The 20122-nt window shown below is 41.2% G+C and overlaps 1 protein-coding gene across 1 annotated transcript; it reads left to right on the top strand.

Moving 5' to 3' along the window:
- The first annotated feature begins 1605 nt into the window (after positions 1-1605).
- Positions 1606-17877, top strand: rsf1b.1 (remodeling and spacing factor 1b, tandem duplicate 1). The gene is made up of 16 exons (XM_068735042.1): positions 1606-1774; positions 3780-3871; positions 4552-4644; positions 4878-5083; positions 5201-5292; positions 5787-9241; positions 9343-9621; positions 10389-10493; positions 10591-10670; positions 11048-11102; positions 11930-12042; positions 12268-12335; positions 12663-12879; positions 12977-13182; positions 13486-13665; positions 14095-17877. Exons 1-16 carry the CDS (start codon positions 1621-1623, stop codon positions 14688-14690), a joined length of 5991 nt encoding a protein of 1996 aa, XP_068591143.1. The 5' UTR covers positions 1606-1620; the 3' UTR covers positions 14691-17877.
- Positions 17878-20122: the final 2245 nt, after the last annotated feature.

Raw genomic sequence — 20122 nt, 5'->3', positions numbered from 1 at the left:
GATATATATATATAGATATAGATATAGATATATAGATATATATAGATATAGATATAGCTATAGATATAGCTATAGATATAGATATGTGTGTACTGTAATGTTATTATGAAGAGTTTATAAAATAAGATGTTTTGTTTAAAACTACCCATCCGTTTATACAAGTAGTGGAACAATAAGTCCATTAATCAATAAGTCCATTGACAGAAAATGAATTAGCAGCTATTGTTTTTTTGTTTTTTTTTATTTAAAAACATTTAATTGTTTCCAATTTCTCAAATGCGAGGATTTGCTGCTTTTCCTTTTTAATATTATTAAAAATGTTAAAGTATTTGTGACAAACATTTTAGACTATTTTTACAAACCAATTAATCAATGAATGGAGAAAATAAACGGCAACACTTAGAAACACAATTCATCTGATGATGGTACATTTACTAAATATATATATATGTATATAAGAGATATAGGATGTTACTACAAATAATATAATAGTTCACTAATCTCATCCAGGTCGACGTAAAGTGAAGCTACAATAGATTTAAAACGATTACATTTAAACTGCATACATGCATCTTAAAGAAACTAAAGGTTAAGAATACTTGTGATTCACAGAGTCTCCTTCATGTTACAATGTTTCAAAGTGACTCAACACTGCCCTCTGCTGGCGGGGCGAGCGGAACAAAAGGTACTTTTCCTCCACGTGGTTTAGAGATGTACAAAGATAGAAGTTTTCTGGAGAAATGTGACTGAACCTCTGTAGAACAATCCGGATTAAATAGTCCCGTCTGATCCGTTAATGTGTTATTTAAACTTGAATCAAGGCACCGGGACAAACCTGTGAAACCTGTGTCTTTTAAATAACATATAATAATAATAATAATAATAATATAGGTTTTATTAAATAACTACAAAAATAAAAAGGTGAATACAAAATTAAACAAAAGGTGCACATTACAAATGAGTCATGAATGAGTTCTACATTATGAGCAATGGTGCATTTTACAATATAACAAAAATACTATAAAAAACTACAGAAAAGTACTTCAGAGTTTGAGTTTACACGCAAGAAAGTTCAAGTCTGTACTGTAACACACTGAAAGTAGCAGATAAGTTTAAAAGCGAGTTCAGTTTATGTTGTATTTTTATTTTATTTTAATTTTTTACCTTTTTTTCTTTCTTTTTTCACAGAAAAGTGTGTTTTTGTGTCACTTTTATTAATTTGTGTTTAAAATAAAACCTTATAAAATCTGAATACAAGTAAAAAGAGCAGGATATTAACAACTATATGGTCGAGGAACTTTGGTTAATTGCCAGACTCAAATTCTTTGTATGTGTTTACATCTCAATTTTAATAATATATAGATGCCTTCATTACATTTTGTACAGATTACATTTGTAAAAACAGGAGGAGCATTATGTAGTGTTATACACAATATGAATATAAAATAAAAAGTCAAAAATATATAAATGTGTAGGGGGGGTGGGGGGGTACAGTTCTGTGAGTTCAAAACAATAACAAAAAGATGGAAGAAAAAAACTTGTTTCGATCAACGCTTTATTTTGTTGACACCGGAAGTGGTGTATTCTATTCCGGCTGGCTTGACACTGGTGTGGAAAAAGATGGCTGCTTCGGCGGCAACGGCGAGTTCTTCCCCCAGTTTGTGTCCAAATTACGCCGTGATTTGCTCCTTCCTGGAGCGGTACGGAGTGTTGTTGGACTTGCCGGAGCTCACCTTCCCGCAGCTGGAGAGATACCTGCAGGACACATCCTCAGGTGAGGGCCCGCGAGACACCCAGCTGCTAACGAGGAGGAGGAGAGACTTGAACCGTTGATAATACCGTGCTAGCATGCTAGCAGCTACGTTAGCTCAGTTGTGTGTTATTGTGTGGTTTTCTAACCTTACATTTAACTCAACCGCGTCTCAGAGCCGTTACTCGAAGCGGGAAACGCGTCTATTCGTAAACAAATCGAGTGTTCAGGTGTGAACCCACCGAATTACTCGAGGTTTTCTCTCACTTTTGTAGCTTTTTTGAAATAGGGCTTAATTGTTTCTCCTCCAGCCTTTTATCTGCCGTTTGTAACACAACACAAGACAAGAACTGTGTGTCGATAGTAGTTACGTTGAGGCGGTGAAAGATGGCGATTGTTCGTGCAACACGTCGTGGAGTTTGGTATTTAATTGGTGAGGATGTCATCATCTCTGGCGGGCACGCGATTGTGCACTTTATTTAACAGTTAAAATATTTTGTGCCATGTAGTGGTTTTGCTCAGCTTCCGTTAAGCCACCGGGTGATGGTGACGACTTCCGGTGGAAGCTTTCAAAATAAAGAGAAAATAAGATAAGAAATTAACTATAAAAAATAATAATTATGGACTAATATATAATGTATTGTACAAATATATATATATATATATATATATATATATATATATATATATATATTTACAATGGAAAATAATTCAAATAATCTGTCTTTGGAAAATATATAGTTAAAATATCTTAAAGTGGATTTTTCAGCTCACCTTTATTTAGTTAGTAAAGTTTAATGCAGGATTAAATTACTTCTAGATGTGACATAACTATGTTAATACTACGCAGAAACAAAATTTGGTTGCAAGAATATGTAAAATTATGGAGATATTAATGTTTGAAAATTAAAGATTCTTTGTTTGGTGGAAAAATAAATATTTATTTCCATTGATTATTGTCAAACATTACTAACTGTTTACATGAAAACATGTTGCACATTATCCTCAATGTTTCTTTGATGTTCGCTACAAATTTCAACCCAATCCAGTGAGAAATGAGTAACTAGTGAAGCTTACAAACGTCATAAAGTCATTACTAAAATAAGTATCTGGTTAGAAGTGTAACGTAAGTTTAATAACTTTAAATATCTGGATTTATTATACCTGTCTTAGTTGTGTTTTAACATGATTTCAATGTGTCTTTGTTTGTCTCTATGAAACCGGTCAGAAGTGTTGAGCTTCAATAGTTTTATATACAAATAGTTCAAATGTCATCTAAGAGTTCAAGCAGTAGTAAACCTGTTTAATCTGTGTTGTGGTTGTTCAGGTCTTCAGAGAATGTTCTCACCTGTGATTACTCTACACCTGACCGACAGCATCTATCACATAGTACTACTAGAATAGTGTAGTATACCTTAATATATGAAGTACAAACATATAATGGTGTGTAAGTAGGTTATAATGACTCAATATTAATGTATCAACATAATGTAAGATTGAACTTGTTAAAGAAAAGTTAAATATTGTTTTGTGGAGGCCGATCCAGTCTGAAGTCTTCCTGACTGAGTGTCTCATGTTTTCAGTATAAATTAACTCTCACTTGTTTTAAAACATTATTATTATTAATATTATTATTATTATTATTGATCAACCTTCCAACTACGTTATTTTCAGTGGCCATTTTGGAGAAATACTCCACTTTAAATCAATATTTATTATAACTTAGTGTATATATTGTTGATGGTGAAACCAGACATTATTGAACACGATGTCAGATGTTTTGCAGACTAATGATGATTTATGTTTATTATACAGTGTGTCCACAGACTGTGCTGCTCTCCTCTTCTTCTTCTTCTTTGACGCTAGCTCTAGATCTTTGTGTGGAGACAGAGGTCTTCTTCAACCCGCTGCTGGATGATCAATGGTTTCTCTCCCTGTTGCTCGCTGTGTGTGGATCTGGAGCGACGCTCCATTCAACGTGCGTTTAACAAACTCTTTGTGAAGAACCGTCTCTGTGATCTCTCCTCAGTTCCAAAGCTGCTGGTCGACCTTCACGTCAAGCTGCTGAGGAAGATCGGCAAGTCTGTGTCAGCAGACCGATGGGAGAAGTATTTAGTGAAGGTACCTGAAGAACTCCGAGCTTTTATAGTCATGTCAACATAACACACGTCCATGAAGGTGGAGTAGAACAACAGTTTGGGGGGGGGAGTCATATTTTTGGCGGATTGGTACAAAAATAAAACCAGTTTATAAAGAAAACTCATCCAGCAGCTCATTGAGTCGTGTTTTTTTTGTGGATGGATTTAAAAGGAGAGTTTGTAGGATTTCGGGGGATCTATTTGTGCGAAATGTAATCTAATATTCATAACTGTGTTTTCATTAGTGTACGATCAACCTGAACTAAGACTGGTGGTGTTTTATTCGTGAGCTTAGAATTAGAATGAGCTCTTCATATCTACATGAATCAAAACAATTGGCTCACAGAGCAGAGATTGGTGATGATGGCGTCACACGTTTAGTCATCTGATCCATTACTCTTATGAAAAATATCAGGTTTTTTTTTTTTTTTTGCTTCATTTCACCACCATGAGGCTCTCAAACTGTCCGTTAGAAGATCTCCACAAACTAATGGAAGCTTTAATAAATAATAAATAAAATTAAATATTTTAACCAGAACAGAATCCATTAAGAGTCTTATTTTTGACATCCTCTCACCGTGACGTTGTCCACCGAGCAGAAGACCAGAAGACCAGAGACGGGTTTCGGGTGTGATGTTCTTAAATCTCTCCGTTTCTTCACAGATATGTCAAGAGGTCAACACGACGTGGGCGTGGGAGCTGGAGCAACACGGATACAAGGAGCTGTCGGCGGACTGCAAGACGGGGATCCTTAAAGTAAGACCGCTGGTTTTATATGACGACCTTCTGAATTCAGTACGGGTCAGCATTTAGCGATCACCACGGCTGGTTTGTGCCGATGTCGCTCTGCTTTTAGAAGCGCTCAGTAAGCGTCTCCGTGAGGGGGACGATCTCTCCGGCAGAATAAGTGCGAACCCAAGAAAGTTTGACTTTCGCTGAAGATAACTCTCGAGTCCCCGGTGATGTTGTTGTGTTTTTCTCTCTGCCAGTATTTGTGCGAGTGTCAGTTTGACGAAAATGTCAAGTTCAAAACCGCCATCAACGAGGAGGAGCCGGACAAGATGCGCCTGCAGCCGATCGGCCGGGACAAAGACGGCCAGATGTACTGGTTCCAGCTGGACCAGGACGACAACGTGAGGGTTTACCTGGAGGAGCAGGACGACCTGGACGGGTCCTCCTGGAAATGCATCGTCAAGTAAGCCGCGGATACGCTGCGTGATGTGAAAGGAATCTTTAGGTGGTTTCTGTAGAAGCGGAGGACGGTGTTTGTGTTATTTCCTGATTACGTGTGTCCGCTCTGTTCTTCCTGTAGAGACAGAAACGACTTGGCCGAGGTTCTGGCTCTGCTGAAGACACAAATCGACCCTGAGCTGTTAAAAAGAGATCAAGAAAACAAGCCTGAGGGTGAGGAGAAGACTCGTACGCTTCACTTGTTTACAGATTTTGATCTGCTATTGTGTTGCAATCCTTTCATTTTCTTTTCTCTGCTTTTCTGAATACTGAAAAAGTAACACAGACCCATGGTAGGAATAAAGTAGTTCCTCCATGAAACTGCTCTCTTCAGTAACCAGCTCATGATTTCTGGAAAGAGACGTTGATGTTGAGTTTCTTTTTTAAAATGTCTTGTTTTGGCGCTTTAAAGAACCGAGTGAAATACAGTCTCCTTGTATCAGAGATAAAGCAAACGTCTCTAAAACCAAAACAATCCAGATTAATAAACGGGTGAGATCATTTTAGGGTGAACTGTCCCTTTATTAATGAACCAGCTCTCACAAACCAACCAACACACACTTCACTGTGTGAAACTGTTTGAGACCAAACGTTCAAACCGCGCTACAGAATCCCGTCTCTGTCATTTAAAAGCAGCCGTGTGACTTTGTGTCCTGTGTACATTACAGGAGAAGTCAAAAAGACGGAGGACACGTCGGATGAAGACAGCAAAGACTCCACCAAGGCCGTCGGTCCGCTCTCGCCAAAGACGGAAAACAACGAGGACCTAGCGCAGAAAGACGACTTGAAATCGGAAGCGTCTGACGCCAAGTTGTCGGTGAACGGCGTCGTCGAAGGTAAACGCGAAGCGGAGCTCGATTCGGAGAAACCCGCGGGGGATCTCGACGCCGGCGCGAAAGCCGCGAGCATCAAAGAAGAGCCGATGGAGGCGTCCGACGCTAAAACGAGCTCGGCGACAACGAGCGAAACCGTCCCCGAGACGCCGGGCGTGTCGGTAAAAGCGGAAAAGGCGGACGAGGCGAAGAAGAGCAGCGCGGAGGAGATCCAGCAAGCTCTGAAGAACGACCAACAGGCCAAAATCCCTCTGAAGAAGAGAGGGATGAAGTTCACTGAAGACTTTGAGAAGAACAGCGGCATCATAGTGCAAAACACGTCGGTCCCTCAGGTCAAAGACGCTCCTAAAGCGGACCCGACTCCCGAACAGACAAAGAAAGCGCAGATTTTGAACGTCAATGGAGAAGTCCAGGCTGCGCCGGAGAAAGCTCTCCAGACTCGTTCGCCTCAGAGAGACGTCGACAAAGAGCCGCAGACTGAAGCGGCTGCTGGTAAATCTGTGGAAAACACAGAGAAGGACTCTCAAATCACCGAGGAGGAGGACGGGACGGGTAACCGGGACGAAGCTCGCAGTGCAGAGAAGCTCTCAGTCGCATCGAACAAAGAGGACTCGGGCCGGAAGAGTCCAGATGTGCGGGTAGAACGGGAAAGCTCTGCGCCGACGGGAAAGAAAGCGTCTCCGAAAGAACCGCCGCCTTCTGCTAAAGACGTGAGCGACGCACCGGGGAAGCCGTCCAATCGTGAAGAGCAAGACAAAATGACAGAAACTACAAAAGAGTCTCGCGCAGTAGACGAGGCGTCAAATAAAACCGGGGAGTCGGAGAAACCATCGCAGTCGAGCGAGACCCAAGAAACCAAGACGTCAGAGAACGTAGGGGCGGCGAAGCAAACGGGAACGAGTGACGGAAAAGAAATGGCGCCGCGCGAGACTAACGCAGAGCAATCCACGGCTAAAGAGGAGCCAGGAGTCGTCAAGACAACGGACAGAGACGCCGCAAAGAAATCTGCTGACTCGACGTCCGTCATTAAAAAGACGGACATGCTAAAAGACGCCGATGAGACGGTCCACAGAGTCCTTAAAAAGGCGGAGAAACCAGTTACCGGTGAGAAAGCAGAAGGAAGACCCAGCGCTGAAGAGAGCGTGAAGTCTTCTGTTATTAAAAAGTTAGAGGCGTCGGGTCAACCTGACGTCACAGAGACGGAGAGAGCCGGTGCATCCTCTGAGACCATGAGTAGAACACCTGAAGGTGTAAAGAAGACGGTCAACTGTGAAGCCGTTAAACGTTTAAAGCCACAAGAGGACAAAGCTGAGGGTAACTCGGCCGCACGTAGGACAGAGGAAGCATCTGTAAGGAAAGATAAACCATCCGGCGTCGTTGAGAGGACACCCGTCTCTAAAGAAAGTGATAAAAAGACTGAAAGACCAGAAACAGAACAGGAAGCTAGAAATACAGAGGCAGAGCGTCCGCCATCAGAGAGGAAGAAGGACGCAGACGAGGAACTGAAGAAGGACGCAGACAAGGATACAGACATTAACAAGAAAAAGGACACAGACAAGGAACAGAAAAAGGACAAGGATACAGTCATTAAAAAGGACACAGACAAGGAACAGAAAAAGGACAAGGATACAGTCATTACAAAGGACACAGACAAGGAACAGAAAAAGGACAAGGATACAGTCATTACAAAGGACACAGACAAGGAACAGAAAAAGGACACAGACAAGGAACAGAAAAAGGACACAGACAAGGAACAGAAAAAGGACAAGGATACAGTCATTACAAAGGACACAGACAAAGATACAGACATTAACAAGAAAAAGGACACAGACATTGATAAGAAAAAGGACACAGACAAGGAACAGAAAAAGGACACAGGCAAGGATACAGACATTAACAAGAAAAAGGACACGGACAAGGAACAGAAAAAGGACATGGATACAGTCATTAAAAAGGACACAGACAAGGACACAGATATTAACAAGAAAAAGGACACAGACAAGGACACAGATATTAACAAGAAAAAGGACACAGACAAGGATACAGACATTAACAAGAAAAAGGATACCGATAAGGAAAAGAAAAAGGACACAGACAAGGAAAAGAAAAAGGACACAGACAAGGAACAGAAAAAGGACACAGACAAGGAACAGAAAAAGGACACAGACAAGGAACAGAAAAAGGACACAGACAAGGACACAGACATTAACAAGAAAAAGGACACAGACAAGGATACAGACATTGAAAAGAAAAAGGACACAGACAAGGAAAAGAAAAAGGACACAGACAAGGATACAGACATTAACAAGAAAAAGGACACAGACATGGAAAAGAAAAAGGACACAGACAAGGAACAGAAAAAGGACACAGACAAGGAACAGAAAAAGGACACAGACAAGGAACAGAAAAAGGACACAGACAAGGAAAAGAAAAAGGACACAGACATTGAAAAGAAAAAGGACACAGACAAGGAACAGAAAAAGGACACAGACAAGGAAAAGAAAAAGGACACAGACATTGAAAAGAAAAAGGACACAGACAAGGAAAAGAAAAAGGACACAGACAAGGACACAGACATTGAAAAGAAAACGGACACAGACAAGGAACAGAAAAAGGACACAGACATTGAAAAGAAAAAGGACACAGACAAGGAAAAACAAAAGAATGACGGTGAGAAACATCTGTGTCAAGACGAAGAAAACCAAAAGGATTCCACCGCGGGTAAACTTTCAAAACCGGATGAAACAAAAGAGAACAAACGGGCTCATAAAGAGATCGAAACATCCACCAGATTGGAGAAATCCGGTTCTCAAAATGTGAGCAAAGACCTCGACGGCAAATCCTCAACTGAAACGGAGAAAGACGTTCGTCCAGACAAAGAACCGGCTGACGAGGACGGCAAAAGTGAAGAAGAGGACTCTGCAGCGAAGAAAGAGGTGAGGAACGGCGGAGGAACTCTGACGTCCCGTCGGAGGATCAAGCCCCGAGGCCACCGGAGGAAAGCTGAGCTTCAGAGAGACGAGAGACAAGACTCCGAGTCAGACACCAACACGGGGAGATCTCTCCGGAGGTCACCGAGGATCTCCAGACCCACGCCGAAGGCCGTGGAGATCCACGACAGGAAGGCGGAGAAGTCTCAAGCTGCATCGCCGGCCGAGAAGAACGAAGACGACAAGGGTGAGAAGGAAGAGGAGGAGGAGGAGGAGGAGGAGGAAGAGGAGGAGGTGAAAGCTGTTCAAAAGAAACCAAGAGAGAAAAAGGTTGATCAGGAGGGTCAGCCCAAACCTAAGGTAAGACCATTTCCGTCTTTCTCAAAGCGCCTGTTGTGAAAGTTTCATCAAATAGGTAACGCTGCCTTCTCACCACACGAGTTTGACTTTCATTCTTCAAGGGGAGGAAGAGACGGAGGGTTCGGTGGTCCAACACGAGAACGCGCCGTAAAAAGAAAGGCTCCGAGGACGACGACGACAGCGACGAGGAGTCCAGCGAGGACGACGAGGAGGACAGCGAGGACGACAGCGACGAAGACTACAAGGTGGAGCGAAGCCGGAAGAGGCGGAACCGCAACCGAGAAAGACGAAGCTCGGACTCCTCGACGTCGTCGGACGACGACCTGCCGCCCAACGACGACCCGTGCAAACACTGCGGTCTACCAAATCACCCTGAGCTGGTGGGTTCAAGCGATGTCTACATGCATTTATCAAGTAACCAGATTTTAAAAAAGTGAGTCACGGGCAGAAAGGAAAGGGAACGAGGGAGACAGAAGACGTATAGGACAGAAATATCTATATATTATCAAGGCCAAAGACAGAAAAATAGATTTTAAGACAAATTGACCCATAAAAAATAAGGTAAACAAGTGAAAATCATCACAATCTCTAAGAGTGTAAACCCGTCAGATTACCAGATGGTCTGGGCCGAACACCGGTACCGACCACGAGGAGAGAATCCAGGAAGGTACTGGATTCGTCCTCCGATTGTCGGGAGGGTGAGTCGGGGTTAAAGCGTGGCTTTAATGGGCAAAAAAACAGATATTTGAATGTGTTTTTAAGAAGGAATATTTTAAATGTCGTCTAATTTTCACAGCCCTATCTGAAGGTTTAAAGGCTTTACCTGTAGGCGGGTCGTCAATTCAAAACGTTATTTGATAGAGATGGATCACGTTATTCCATAGGAAACGTTTTCAGGAGCCGTAGAGAGTCCCGGGAAATGAGGACTATTTACAATTCATGGTGTTTTTGGTTGAACTATTACTTTAAGATCCTTTTTAAATCATCAACAATCTGCAGAAACCCACGTTGACGTCCTTTAAATGTCTTGTTTTATTTCGACCAACGCTCCAAATCCCAACGATATTCAGTGATCAACATAAAACACATGAATGAAGACAGTTTGGTGGTTTTATTGATTGATTGATTGATTGATTTTTTTTTCCAGATCTTGCTGTGTGACTCGTGTGACAGCGGCTACCACACCGCCTGCCTGAGGCCTCCGCTCATGATCATCCCCGACGGAGAGTGGTTCTGTCCGCCCTGTCAACACGTACGCAGCAGTCGGAGCGCCGCGCATGAAAAGCAGATTGTACAGAAATACAGAAATGCGTTCTAATGTTTCCCCCTCGTTCATCCTCCCTCTGCAGAAGCTGCTCTGCGACAAACTAGAAGAGCAGCTGACGAACCTCGACGCTGCTTTGAAGAAGAAGGAGCGGGCCGAGAGGAGGTGAGACATTTTAGTTCATCTCAACTCTTAACTTTATTTATTTACGTTGCTCTCATTCCTATTCTAGTGTTACGTCTTTTAGGCTGAATCATTATTACTCTTTTGTCCATATATGTGTTCATATTTGTATTGTTTTTGTTTCTTATTCTTCTGTTGTGATCTTTGATCAAACTCTGGCACAAGACTTTTGTTCAGGGTTAATACAAGTTCGATCTTAGCTTTTATTGTGAAATTTCAGCTCCTTCACAGTAAAAGCTTTGCTGTGCTGCCAGCATTTGAACACCAACACAAATGCTAATTTTTATAACGTATAGTGAAAAGTATGGTTTTGTTTATTATCCCCATTGAAAAGCTTTCTTAATGTGTTTCTCCTCCAGGAAAGAGCGTCTCATTTACGTTGGAATCAGCCTCGAAAACATCATCACGCCCTCAGTAAGTGCATGATGTCTGTGTCCTTTTTCTTTTCCTTGTCTGTATCCTTTTTCTTTTCCTTGTCTGTGTCCTTTTTCTTTTCCTTGTCTGTATCCTTTGCTGTGTCCTTTTTCTTATCCTTGTCTGTGTCCTTTTTCTTTTCCTTGTCTGTATCCTTTGCTGTGTCCTTTTTCTTATCCTTGTCTGTGTCCTTTTTCTTTTCCTTGTCTGTATCCTTTGCTGTGTCCTTTTTCTTGTCCTTGTCTGTATCCTTTTTCTTTTCCTTGTCTGCATCCTTTGCTGTGTCCTTTTTCTTTTCCTTGTCTGTATCCTTTGCTGTGTCCTTTTTCTTTTCCTTGTCTGCATCCTTTGCTGTGTCCTTTTTCTTTTCCTTGTCTGTGTCCTTTTTCTTTTTCTTGTCTGTATCCTTGTCTGTGTCCTTTTTCTTTTCCTTGTCTGTATCCTTGTCTGTGTCCTTTTTCTTGTCTGCATCCTTGTCTGTGTCCTTTTTCTTTTCCTTGTCTGTATCCTTGTCTGTGTCCTTTTTCTTTTTCTTGTCTGCATCCTTGTCTGTGTCCTTTTTCTTTTCCTTGTCTGTGTCCTTTTTCTTTTTCTTGTCTGTATCCTTGTCTGTGTCCTTTTTCTTTTCCTTGTCTGTGTCCTTTTTCTTTTTCTTGTCTGCATCCTTGTCTGTGTCCTTTTTCTTTTCCTTGTCTGTGTCCTTCTTTTCCTTGTCTGTCTCCTTTCCTGTGTCCTTTTTCTGTTCCTTGTCTGCACACTTGCTGAACTGATCCCTGTATTAACCCGTTGGTGGTTGACGGTAGTCGACTAACGCTCGCTCCTTTCAGGGGGAGGTGGAGGAAGAGAAGCCGGAGATCATCATCAAAGAGAAGAAGGAAACGAAGAGGAGGAAGAGCTGGGGTCGACGGTCAACGAGGACGAAGAAATCCATCAGCTACAGGTCTATGTACTAATATTTGATCAAAGTAAATTATTCTTTTGGGGGTTTTTATATGCAAATTTTTTTATTATTTTTTTTACAATGAATGGTTCTTGTTTTAGATGATTTGTTGAGTGTACAACTACAAAATAAATGTTTATTTTAGAATATAAGACCAAGAAATTTGTAAAAATATATTACTATATAAATCTATATTTATTGTCTTTGTTGATGTTGATTTCACAGATTTGATGAGTTCGACGAGGCGATCGAGGAGGCGATCGAGGAAGACATCAAGGAAGCAGAGGGCGGAGGTACGAGGACGCGAGTTACCGGTCTTTAGAGGACGTTCTACGCAGCGCCTCAGGAGCCGAGCGGTTCCAGCAACATGCCAGAATAACCGCATTCTACCAGCTTCAGTTCGGGCCTCGGGACCCGTGTTGCATCTTATCTGCTGTCGTTTGTCTAAATAACGTAGAAGAATGCCAAAATGAGTTAGAGAGAAAGATTGGGAAAGACCGGCTTCTCCTGAAGCTCACAAAATAGTCACATGATCCCCAGTAACACTGTTGAACTGTCTCTTTTTTTTTTTTTTTTTAAGATCGTGAGGAAATGATGCAGGTTTTTTCTTGTTTTCACAGGAGCTGGTCGGGGTAAAGACATGGCCAACATCACGGGGCACAGAGGAAAGGACATGTCCACCATCCTTCAGGAAGCAGAGGAGGGCAAAGAGAACGGCCGGCCGCCTCCGCCTCCAGCCGGCCCGCGCAGGAAAAAACGCCGGCGGCTGAACGATCTGGACAGCGACAGCACCGTGGACGAGGAGGAGAGCGAGGAAGAGTTTCGCATCAGTGAAAGGTGAGTTCATGTAAACTCGTAGCGGAGTCCTGAACACTCTGTCACGTCAAACATTTTACATTTTACATTTAACGCGTTTGTCGGCGTGTCGGTGCAGCTCGGAAGAAGAGTTTGTCGTGTCCGAAAACGACACGGAAGGCGAGTCGGAGAACAGCAACAGTGACTTGGACAGAAAGCGGAAGAGTTCTTCGCGCCGCATGAAGACACTGAAACGGAGGCGGAGCTCCAGAAAGCGGCGAAGACCGAGAGGGTACTCGGACGATGAAGAGGAGGAAACGGACGAGGAGGATGAAGATGAAATAGGTATATTTTATTAAGTTTGTCTTTTTATGGTCTGTTTGACTCTAAATGGAGCATAATGTACTAAATGAACATCATGCTGTATTGAAGAAGACTGTAAACTAGAGATTGAGACCATAAACTCATGTTTACAATGTTTACTGAGGGAATAAATCAAGAGAGAAGTAGAGTCATTTTAGACTAGACTTCTGTACGACCAGAGGAGTCGCCCCCTGGTGGACACTAGAGAGAATGCAGCTTTAAGACACTTTAATAACAACACCCGTTATGATTGTTAATATTATTATTATTATTTTGTGTGTCCAGTGACCGAAGGCTCCAGCGAATACAGCGACAGCGATCTGGACATGAGTCGACGGCGGTCTCGGCGGAGTCAGAAGAAGCGGGTCAACTACCACGAGACGTCCGAGTCCGAAGGCTCTCAGGCAGAAACCAACCGGGCCAAGATGAAGCCCAGAGGACGCCAGGACAGCTCCGACAGCGAGGGTCAGTCACGGACACGCAGCAGATTTAGTACTCGAGTCTAATATGTCGTGTAAAATATATTACAAAATGACCAACTAAAAGATCCGTCCGAACTAAAGTAGCTGCTGGCTTAGAAAGTGTGTTCAGCACCACGGACAGTGACATTAAGACACTCTTGATAAGAAACCTCACTATGTGTTAGATATATACATACTTAATCTGAAGCTATACTCAGAAATCTGATCATTTGTCATGTGTAGCTACTGTACAATACTACGTTTTGAATTATTGATGTGTTTTACCTGTATTCAGCGCGCATCACATATGTGGATATGATATTGATAAAGGAGAGGTTTGTTTGTGTATCTCATTCGCATCGACGGTCGGTTTTGTGTATCCCGGTGATCGTGGCAGAACTCCAGGCTGACGGTTGTTTTCTTTTCTCCACAGCGAGTTCCTCCAGAGGCTCCGAGGAGGAGTCGAGGGACCGGCGGCTGAAGAGGAGAGCCGACTCCTCGGAGGACGACACCCGGCAGCGGCGCCGACGACTCGCCCTCAAGCGCAGGAGAGCCTCCGAGGACGACGAGTCAGACGACGACTCGGACGAATCGTCGGAGGAGGAGGACCGTCCGGTGCGTAAACGCGTGAACCGCATCGACTCCGACGACAGCGAGGAGGAGGAGGAGAAGGAGAAGGAGGAAAAGGAGGAGGAGAAAGAGGAGGAAACGAAGGAGAAGAAAGCAGCTGAAAAAGCAGACGAGGAGTCAAAGGGAACAAACCAAGTGGACTGCAGTCCGGCGGAGCTGCCGCCCACCAACGGACAGAGCTCCATAAAGAGCCTCGAGGGCCTCGTCGGCCGGCCTGCCGCCCCCAGCCTCGCCGCACATCTGGAGCAACCCAAAAACATCAGCTCCATCGCACCAGCTGTTGCCATTGCGCCAAACGGTCAGGTCGGCCAGGAGGTGGCGCCGCAGGAGGAAGACGAAGACGACCTGCTAGGAGTCACAGACCTCGTGGATTACGTCTGCAATAACGAAGACTTGTAAAAAAAAATAATAATCGTGTACTGTTTCCTTTTTTTGTGGTATTGTATTTTTATATTGCTTAACTTTATTATTCCCCCCCCCCCAACAACACCTCCTTATCGTCCTTTTTACGTGTGTCGTCTGGACCTCGAGTCTCAGCAAAGACCTGGATCACCAGTCTGTCCCTGTGGGATTGTTCTACAACGAAGGCACCAAACAATCAACGCTCATTTGTTTGTTAATGATCCGTTTATCCTCGTCGTCGTCGTCGTCATCCAGCTCCACTGCCAAACCGCCTCCCTCCTCTCGCATAATCCCGTTTTTAGTTTTTATCTACAAATCACGTTCTCCTCTGACATCGATGGAAAATGAAAAGATTTAAAGTTCAGGGCGTCTATTTGAAAAACAGTCTTGGTGGTACGTTTTATCCCTTAAAAAGAATAGTTTTACATTTTGGGAAAAAGTGATCATTTATTTGACTCCAGGCAGCAGCTAGTTAGCTTAGCTTAGCTTAGCTACAAAAGGAGCCTCTTTCTACTGGTCAAACGGGACCAGAGAACCAGGTTGTTTGCTTCTCGCTATCGTGACTATGCTATGCTAACAGCTAGCTATGTCCAACATGTATAGAAACAGGAATGTGTTTTTAAGTCATTTTTATTTTGTCACTTTCAGAGGTACTTCAGGAAAGTTTGATGATTATCGCGAGAATACCGTTTACCCCCACAAAATCCAGTCCTCGAGTAACAAAGTCTGCCCGCCGTCACGTCTGTGGCTCATTATGTCTCGTTTGTTAAATCTTCACAAAAAATGTTGATTTGCAGACTCATAATCAGAAAAAAAATCAGAAAATTGTCTATTTTACACAACAGATGAGACATAAGGTGTTAATTCAAGAGCTTTTGAGGTGACGGTTGGTGCATTTTGTTACCTTTTAAGCAAAGCAAGGCTAGCTGTTTGTGCTAAGCTAAGCTAACCAACTTTAAACCAGAGCCTAATATGTAACGCTGGGATACGTTTTTTTACGATGAAAGCGGTATCTAACTCTAATGTCAAACTATTGCATCAAGCTCTTCTCTTATTATTGTCCTTTAAACATCATGTGTGAAAGCTTTAGATGAGACTATTTATTCTTGTCGAATAACTTTCTAGACTAAAAACTAGTCGACCAACCTTCCTTTGTCAGCCCACCCCCGCAACGTTTTGTTGACTGATAGAGTAGCTTTTGTATATTGTATACATATATAATTATTTTAACTATGTGCGCTGCCATCAGTATCAGTGGTGAACCCTCTGTTGACTTTGTTTGGGTTAACAAACGCTCCTAATCTTGAGCTCTAGTCTAGTTTCCAGTTATTACATTTATGTTAACTTTTGTGGTTTTTATTTTTTAATAATGTATTTTTTTTTTGTATATCATCTTTTATTTGTTGTCTCTCTGAGCGAAATGTAAAGTGTCTTATTTTTTATTTGTACATTGTCCTTCATAGAAAGGTTCAAAAACCTGCAAAACCGCTTTTAACAAAAACAACACTAAGCTCTAAAAACACCCCAAAAACACCTCTTCTCTTTGTTTTCTCTTTGTTTTCTCTTTGTTTTCTTTTTGTTTTCTCTTTGTTTTCTCTTTGTTTTCTTTTTGTTTTCTTTGTTTTCTCTTTGTTTTCTCTTTGTTTTCTTTGTTTTCTCTTTGTTTTCTTTTTATTTTCTTTGTTTTCTTTTTGTTTTCTCTTTGTTTTCTTTTTGTTTTTTCTTTGTTTTCTTTTTCTTTTCTTTGTTTTCTCTTTGTTTTCTTTTTGTTTTTGTTTTCTTTCTTTTCTTTTTGTTTTCTTTGTTTTCTTATCCATCCCCCCGTATCTTCCCGTGTTTATATTCACGTTCTCTATTTTCATGATCTTGAGTTAACGTTGGGTCAGGTTGCAGTTAACCGCCGACTTTTTAAGACCTCAAACCAAATCGAGATTGTGCAAAAATAACCAACTTAGTGGAATAATTTGTTATTTTTAAAGCGGTTAGTGCGGATGCAGCTTTTTGAATGAGGGGAAAATGGACAGAAAAAAAAACAAAAAACAAACCAATGACTTCACTGACCTCTGCTGGAACCAGTCTGTGTGTATATCTGTAGTTTTTTGGCTGTAATATATTTAGAGGCATTTTTTTAATCATGGGAAAAAAAATATATTGGGCAATTCTTTTAGGATTGCATGAGTTTTTAATCGTTTTCTTTTGTAGGGAAAGTAATATTGGCACAACTGTTGTTTTTTTTTGTAACAAACCCAGAAAACTTCGGCATGTTTTTAAGGATCTCCCGATTGCGTTAGAGCTGAAGGACTTGAGACGTAGACGCCGCAGAATCTCATCGTTTTGCAGTGAAACTGCATAGGTAAGCATGCACTGACCTACTAAAGGCATGTTACAGAAGCTCGGGGGGGAAAGAGAGAGAGAGAGAGAGGATTATCTAGAAAATAATCTAGGACAGCTGAATCAGATTCAAGCGAGAAAATCAAGCCTGTTTGTAAAATATTTTGTAAATTAGTCTCAGCATGGTCTTCACAGAGGAAATAAACCACTCTATTTATCATACCGTTATAAAAACCCGGCGATGGCCAAGACTTCCACGACAAAAAAAAACCCTATATGTGCTGCTTTGCAGTGCACACAACTTTGGCTTCTACACACACACACACACACACACACACACACACACACACACACACACACACACATACACATATTTAGCTTTTAGATTAGCTGGACAGAATATAGAAGAAAAAAAAACCCAATTCTACAAATGTAATAATAGAGGTATGTGTTCTGGTGGGTTGAGTCGAGGGTAAAGGAACGTGGGTGTCCGTGTGCTGTATGTAACCCTGTTTTAAATTCTCCACAGAGACGAGGAGAAAACGTATTAATATGTATCTCACGGTTATGAAATAACCTGTAGCGAGACCTGCGTAGACGAGAGAGGAGTGAGATAAATAAAAGGCTGCGATGGGATTAAAGGAGGAAGTCGGTGCCAATGACTGAAGTGTTAAGTTTCCTATTTACCTCATGGCGAATCTGGAAGGAAAGACACCCTGTCCACTGTGTATAGATGCTAGTAGACTGGTTGTTGGTGTTTTGTCTGCTCCTTACATTTTTTGTTAACTTTACTGTTATTTCATATGAATCTGATCTTGTACATTTGTCATAATAAAATGGGTTTCAAGCCTCACGTCATCCTGTTTTAGTGACTTTTGATGTGGAAATTATACTAAAAAGGTGCTTTTTTTCCATTGTCAAATGCTATTAATACTTTCAATTAATCGGTGCCATGAATATATTGTTTGACAGATATAACATATTTTATGTGTAAGTATTCTTCATCAATATATTTATTATTGGCCAAATTAAAACGGGCAGGCGGAGTTGTCCTAGCAAAATGCTAACGGTGGCATGCTAACATAGCACAATGACAAGGCTATATATCACAATCTTAATATATTTATGTGTTATATACTCCAAGTCCCGCCAAAATAAAGTGTAAGAGGTATATTTACCGTTGTCACCATCTTGGAACCTGACGCTTACGTTAGCAAATGTTAGCATGCTAACATGCTCACAATGATGTTAATGTTTATTCCTTAATGTATTTGTGTCCCCACAAACTGACTGTTGACAGTAGAAATTGTAATTCATTATCACCATCTTAGCGTAGCGTTTTAGCATGCTAACATTTGCTAACGTTAGCATGCTAACATGTTCACAATGACATCGCTATTTCTTGATTTATTTATGTAACTGACATTAACGGTGATGTTTAATTTAAAACAAGCTCAGGAATTGCTATTTATTACTATCTTAATACAATATGTATTAATGTATCCTAGTACTAATAATGATACAAGTAAAAATAATGCAAAAAGCAGGTATAATGTTCACCGTCTTAATTAAGCGTGTTAGCATGCTAACGTTTGCTATAAATGATAATGGAACGTCTGCTTTGAGCTAGCATTAGGTGCTAATGTCGGTGTGCTAACATGCTCACCATGATTATCCAATTAATTACTATCTTTTTTATAAATCTCCAAGTACTGACAGTGATATTAGTGAATATAAATGTTTGGCAGACAAATATTTAGCTATTTTGGTGTTGCGTGTTAGCATTCTAGCATTTGCAAGCGAGGATGACGGAATGTCTGCTTTGAGCTAGCATTAGGTGCTAATGTCGGTGTGCTAACATGCTCACAGTGATTATCCAATGAATTACTATCATATATACACATATATATATTTACAGTATATATATATATATATATATATATATCCAAGTACTGACAGTGATATTAGTAAATATAAATGTTTGGTAGACACCAATATTTAGCTTTAGTGTAGCGTGTTAGCATTCTAGAATTTGCTAGCGAGGATAATGGACTGTCATGCGCTTAGCAGGCATTTGGTTGTGTGGTTTATTGTTCTACTAGATTTTTTAATAGTGTTTGACAGTGAACAGAGGAAAGCTACAACTATGACATCTTTAAAGAAACTAATGAGTTCTTCCAAGTTCTTTGTTTGTTTTTAACCACAGACGGCGAAGGCAGCAATAATCCTGGCGTTTTGTGAGATGACCTCGGATTGACCTGCGAAGAGGCCGACGGCTCAGAGCCGAGCCAGCGGACAAACCAGCAGCAGATTAAAGAAACAGTAGGTTTCAGCTGAAGAATGTCCAATATAAACATCCCTTCTGGCTGCCTGTCAGTGGTGGAATGTAACTACATTTACTCTCAAGTACTGTACTTAAGTACTCATTCAAGGTACTTGTACTTTCCGTATGTATTTCCACTTTACGCAACTTTATACTTCTACTCCACAGCATTTATCTGACAGCTTTAGTTACTTCTCAGATGTTTTCCATCCTCTTCCTGTCCAGTGAAAACCCTGTATCTCCAGATGTGTTGAGGATGAATGTTTGTGATAAACTGAAGGATGAAGTGTTCCTTTATCCTACTTCTTAAAATAAACTCTTTAAAAAGCCTCTTGGATCAGCTGAAAAACACATCGTCACAAAGTTGTTCTTTTTAGAGATTCGTGGTTCTCACAGGACAGATGATGAATTTATAGAATATGATGCATTGATGAAGATTAAACTAGTTTAAAAACATGCAAAATACACAGTAATGCAGCAGGAATATTAATCCAGAAACATAAATAATAATAAAAGACTTTACTGCACAATAAGTACTTTTACATTTCCTTCTTTTGAGTACATTTAGCTGATAATACTTTTACTGAAGTAAGGTTTTGAGTGCATGACTTGTACTGGTGGTGGAGTATTTTCACAGTGTGTTATTAGTACTTTTACTTTGGTAAAAGGATCTGAATACTTCCTGTCAGTAGAGGCGCTGATGCAGCACGTTGTCGTCGAGGTGTTAAATGTTAACTATGCTGCAGCGTTGAACAGATTTAGCTGAGTCAGAAGG

The sequence above is a fragment of the Cebidichthys violaceus genome, unplaced genomic scaffold, assembly GCF_023349555.1.
Source record: "Cebidichthys violaceus isolate CVI_PGR_0920_01 unplaced genomic scaffold, fCebVio1.0.p SCAF_69, whole genome shotgun sequence".
In the NCBI taxonomy this organism is placed as follows: Eukaryota; Metazoa; Chordata; class Actinopteri; order Perciformes; family Stichaeidae; genus Cebidichthys; species Cebidichthys violaceus.
The sequence above is the reverse complement of the archived record's forward strand: the minus strand, read 5'-3'. Positions and strand labels throughout refer to the sequence as shown.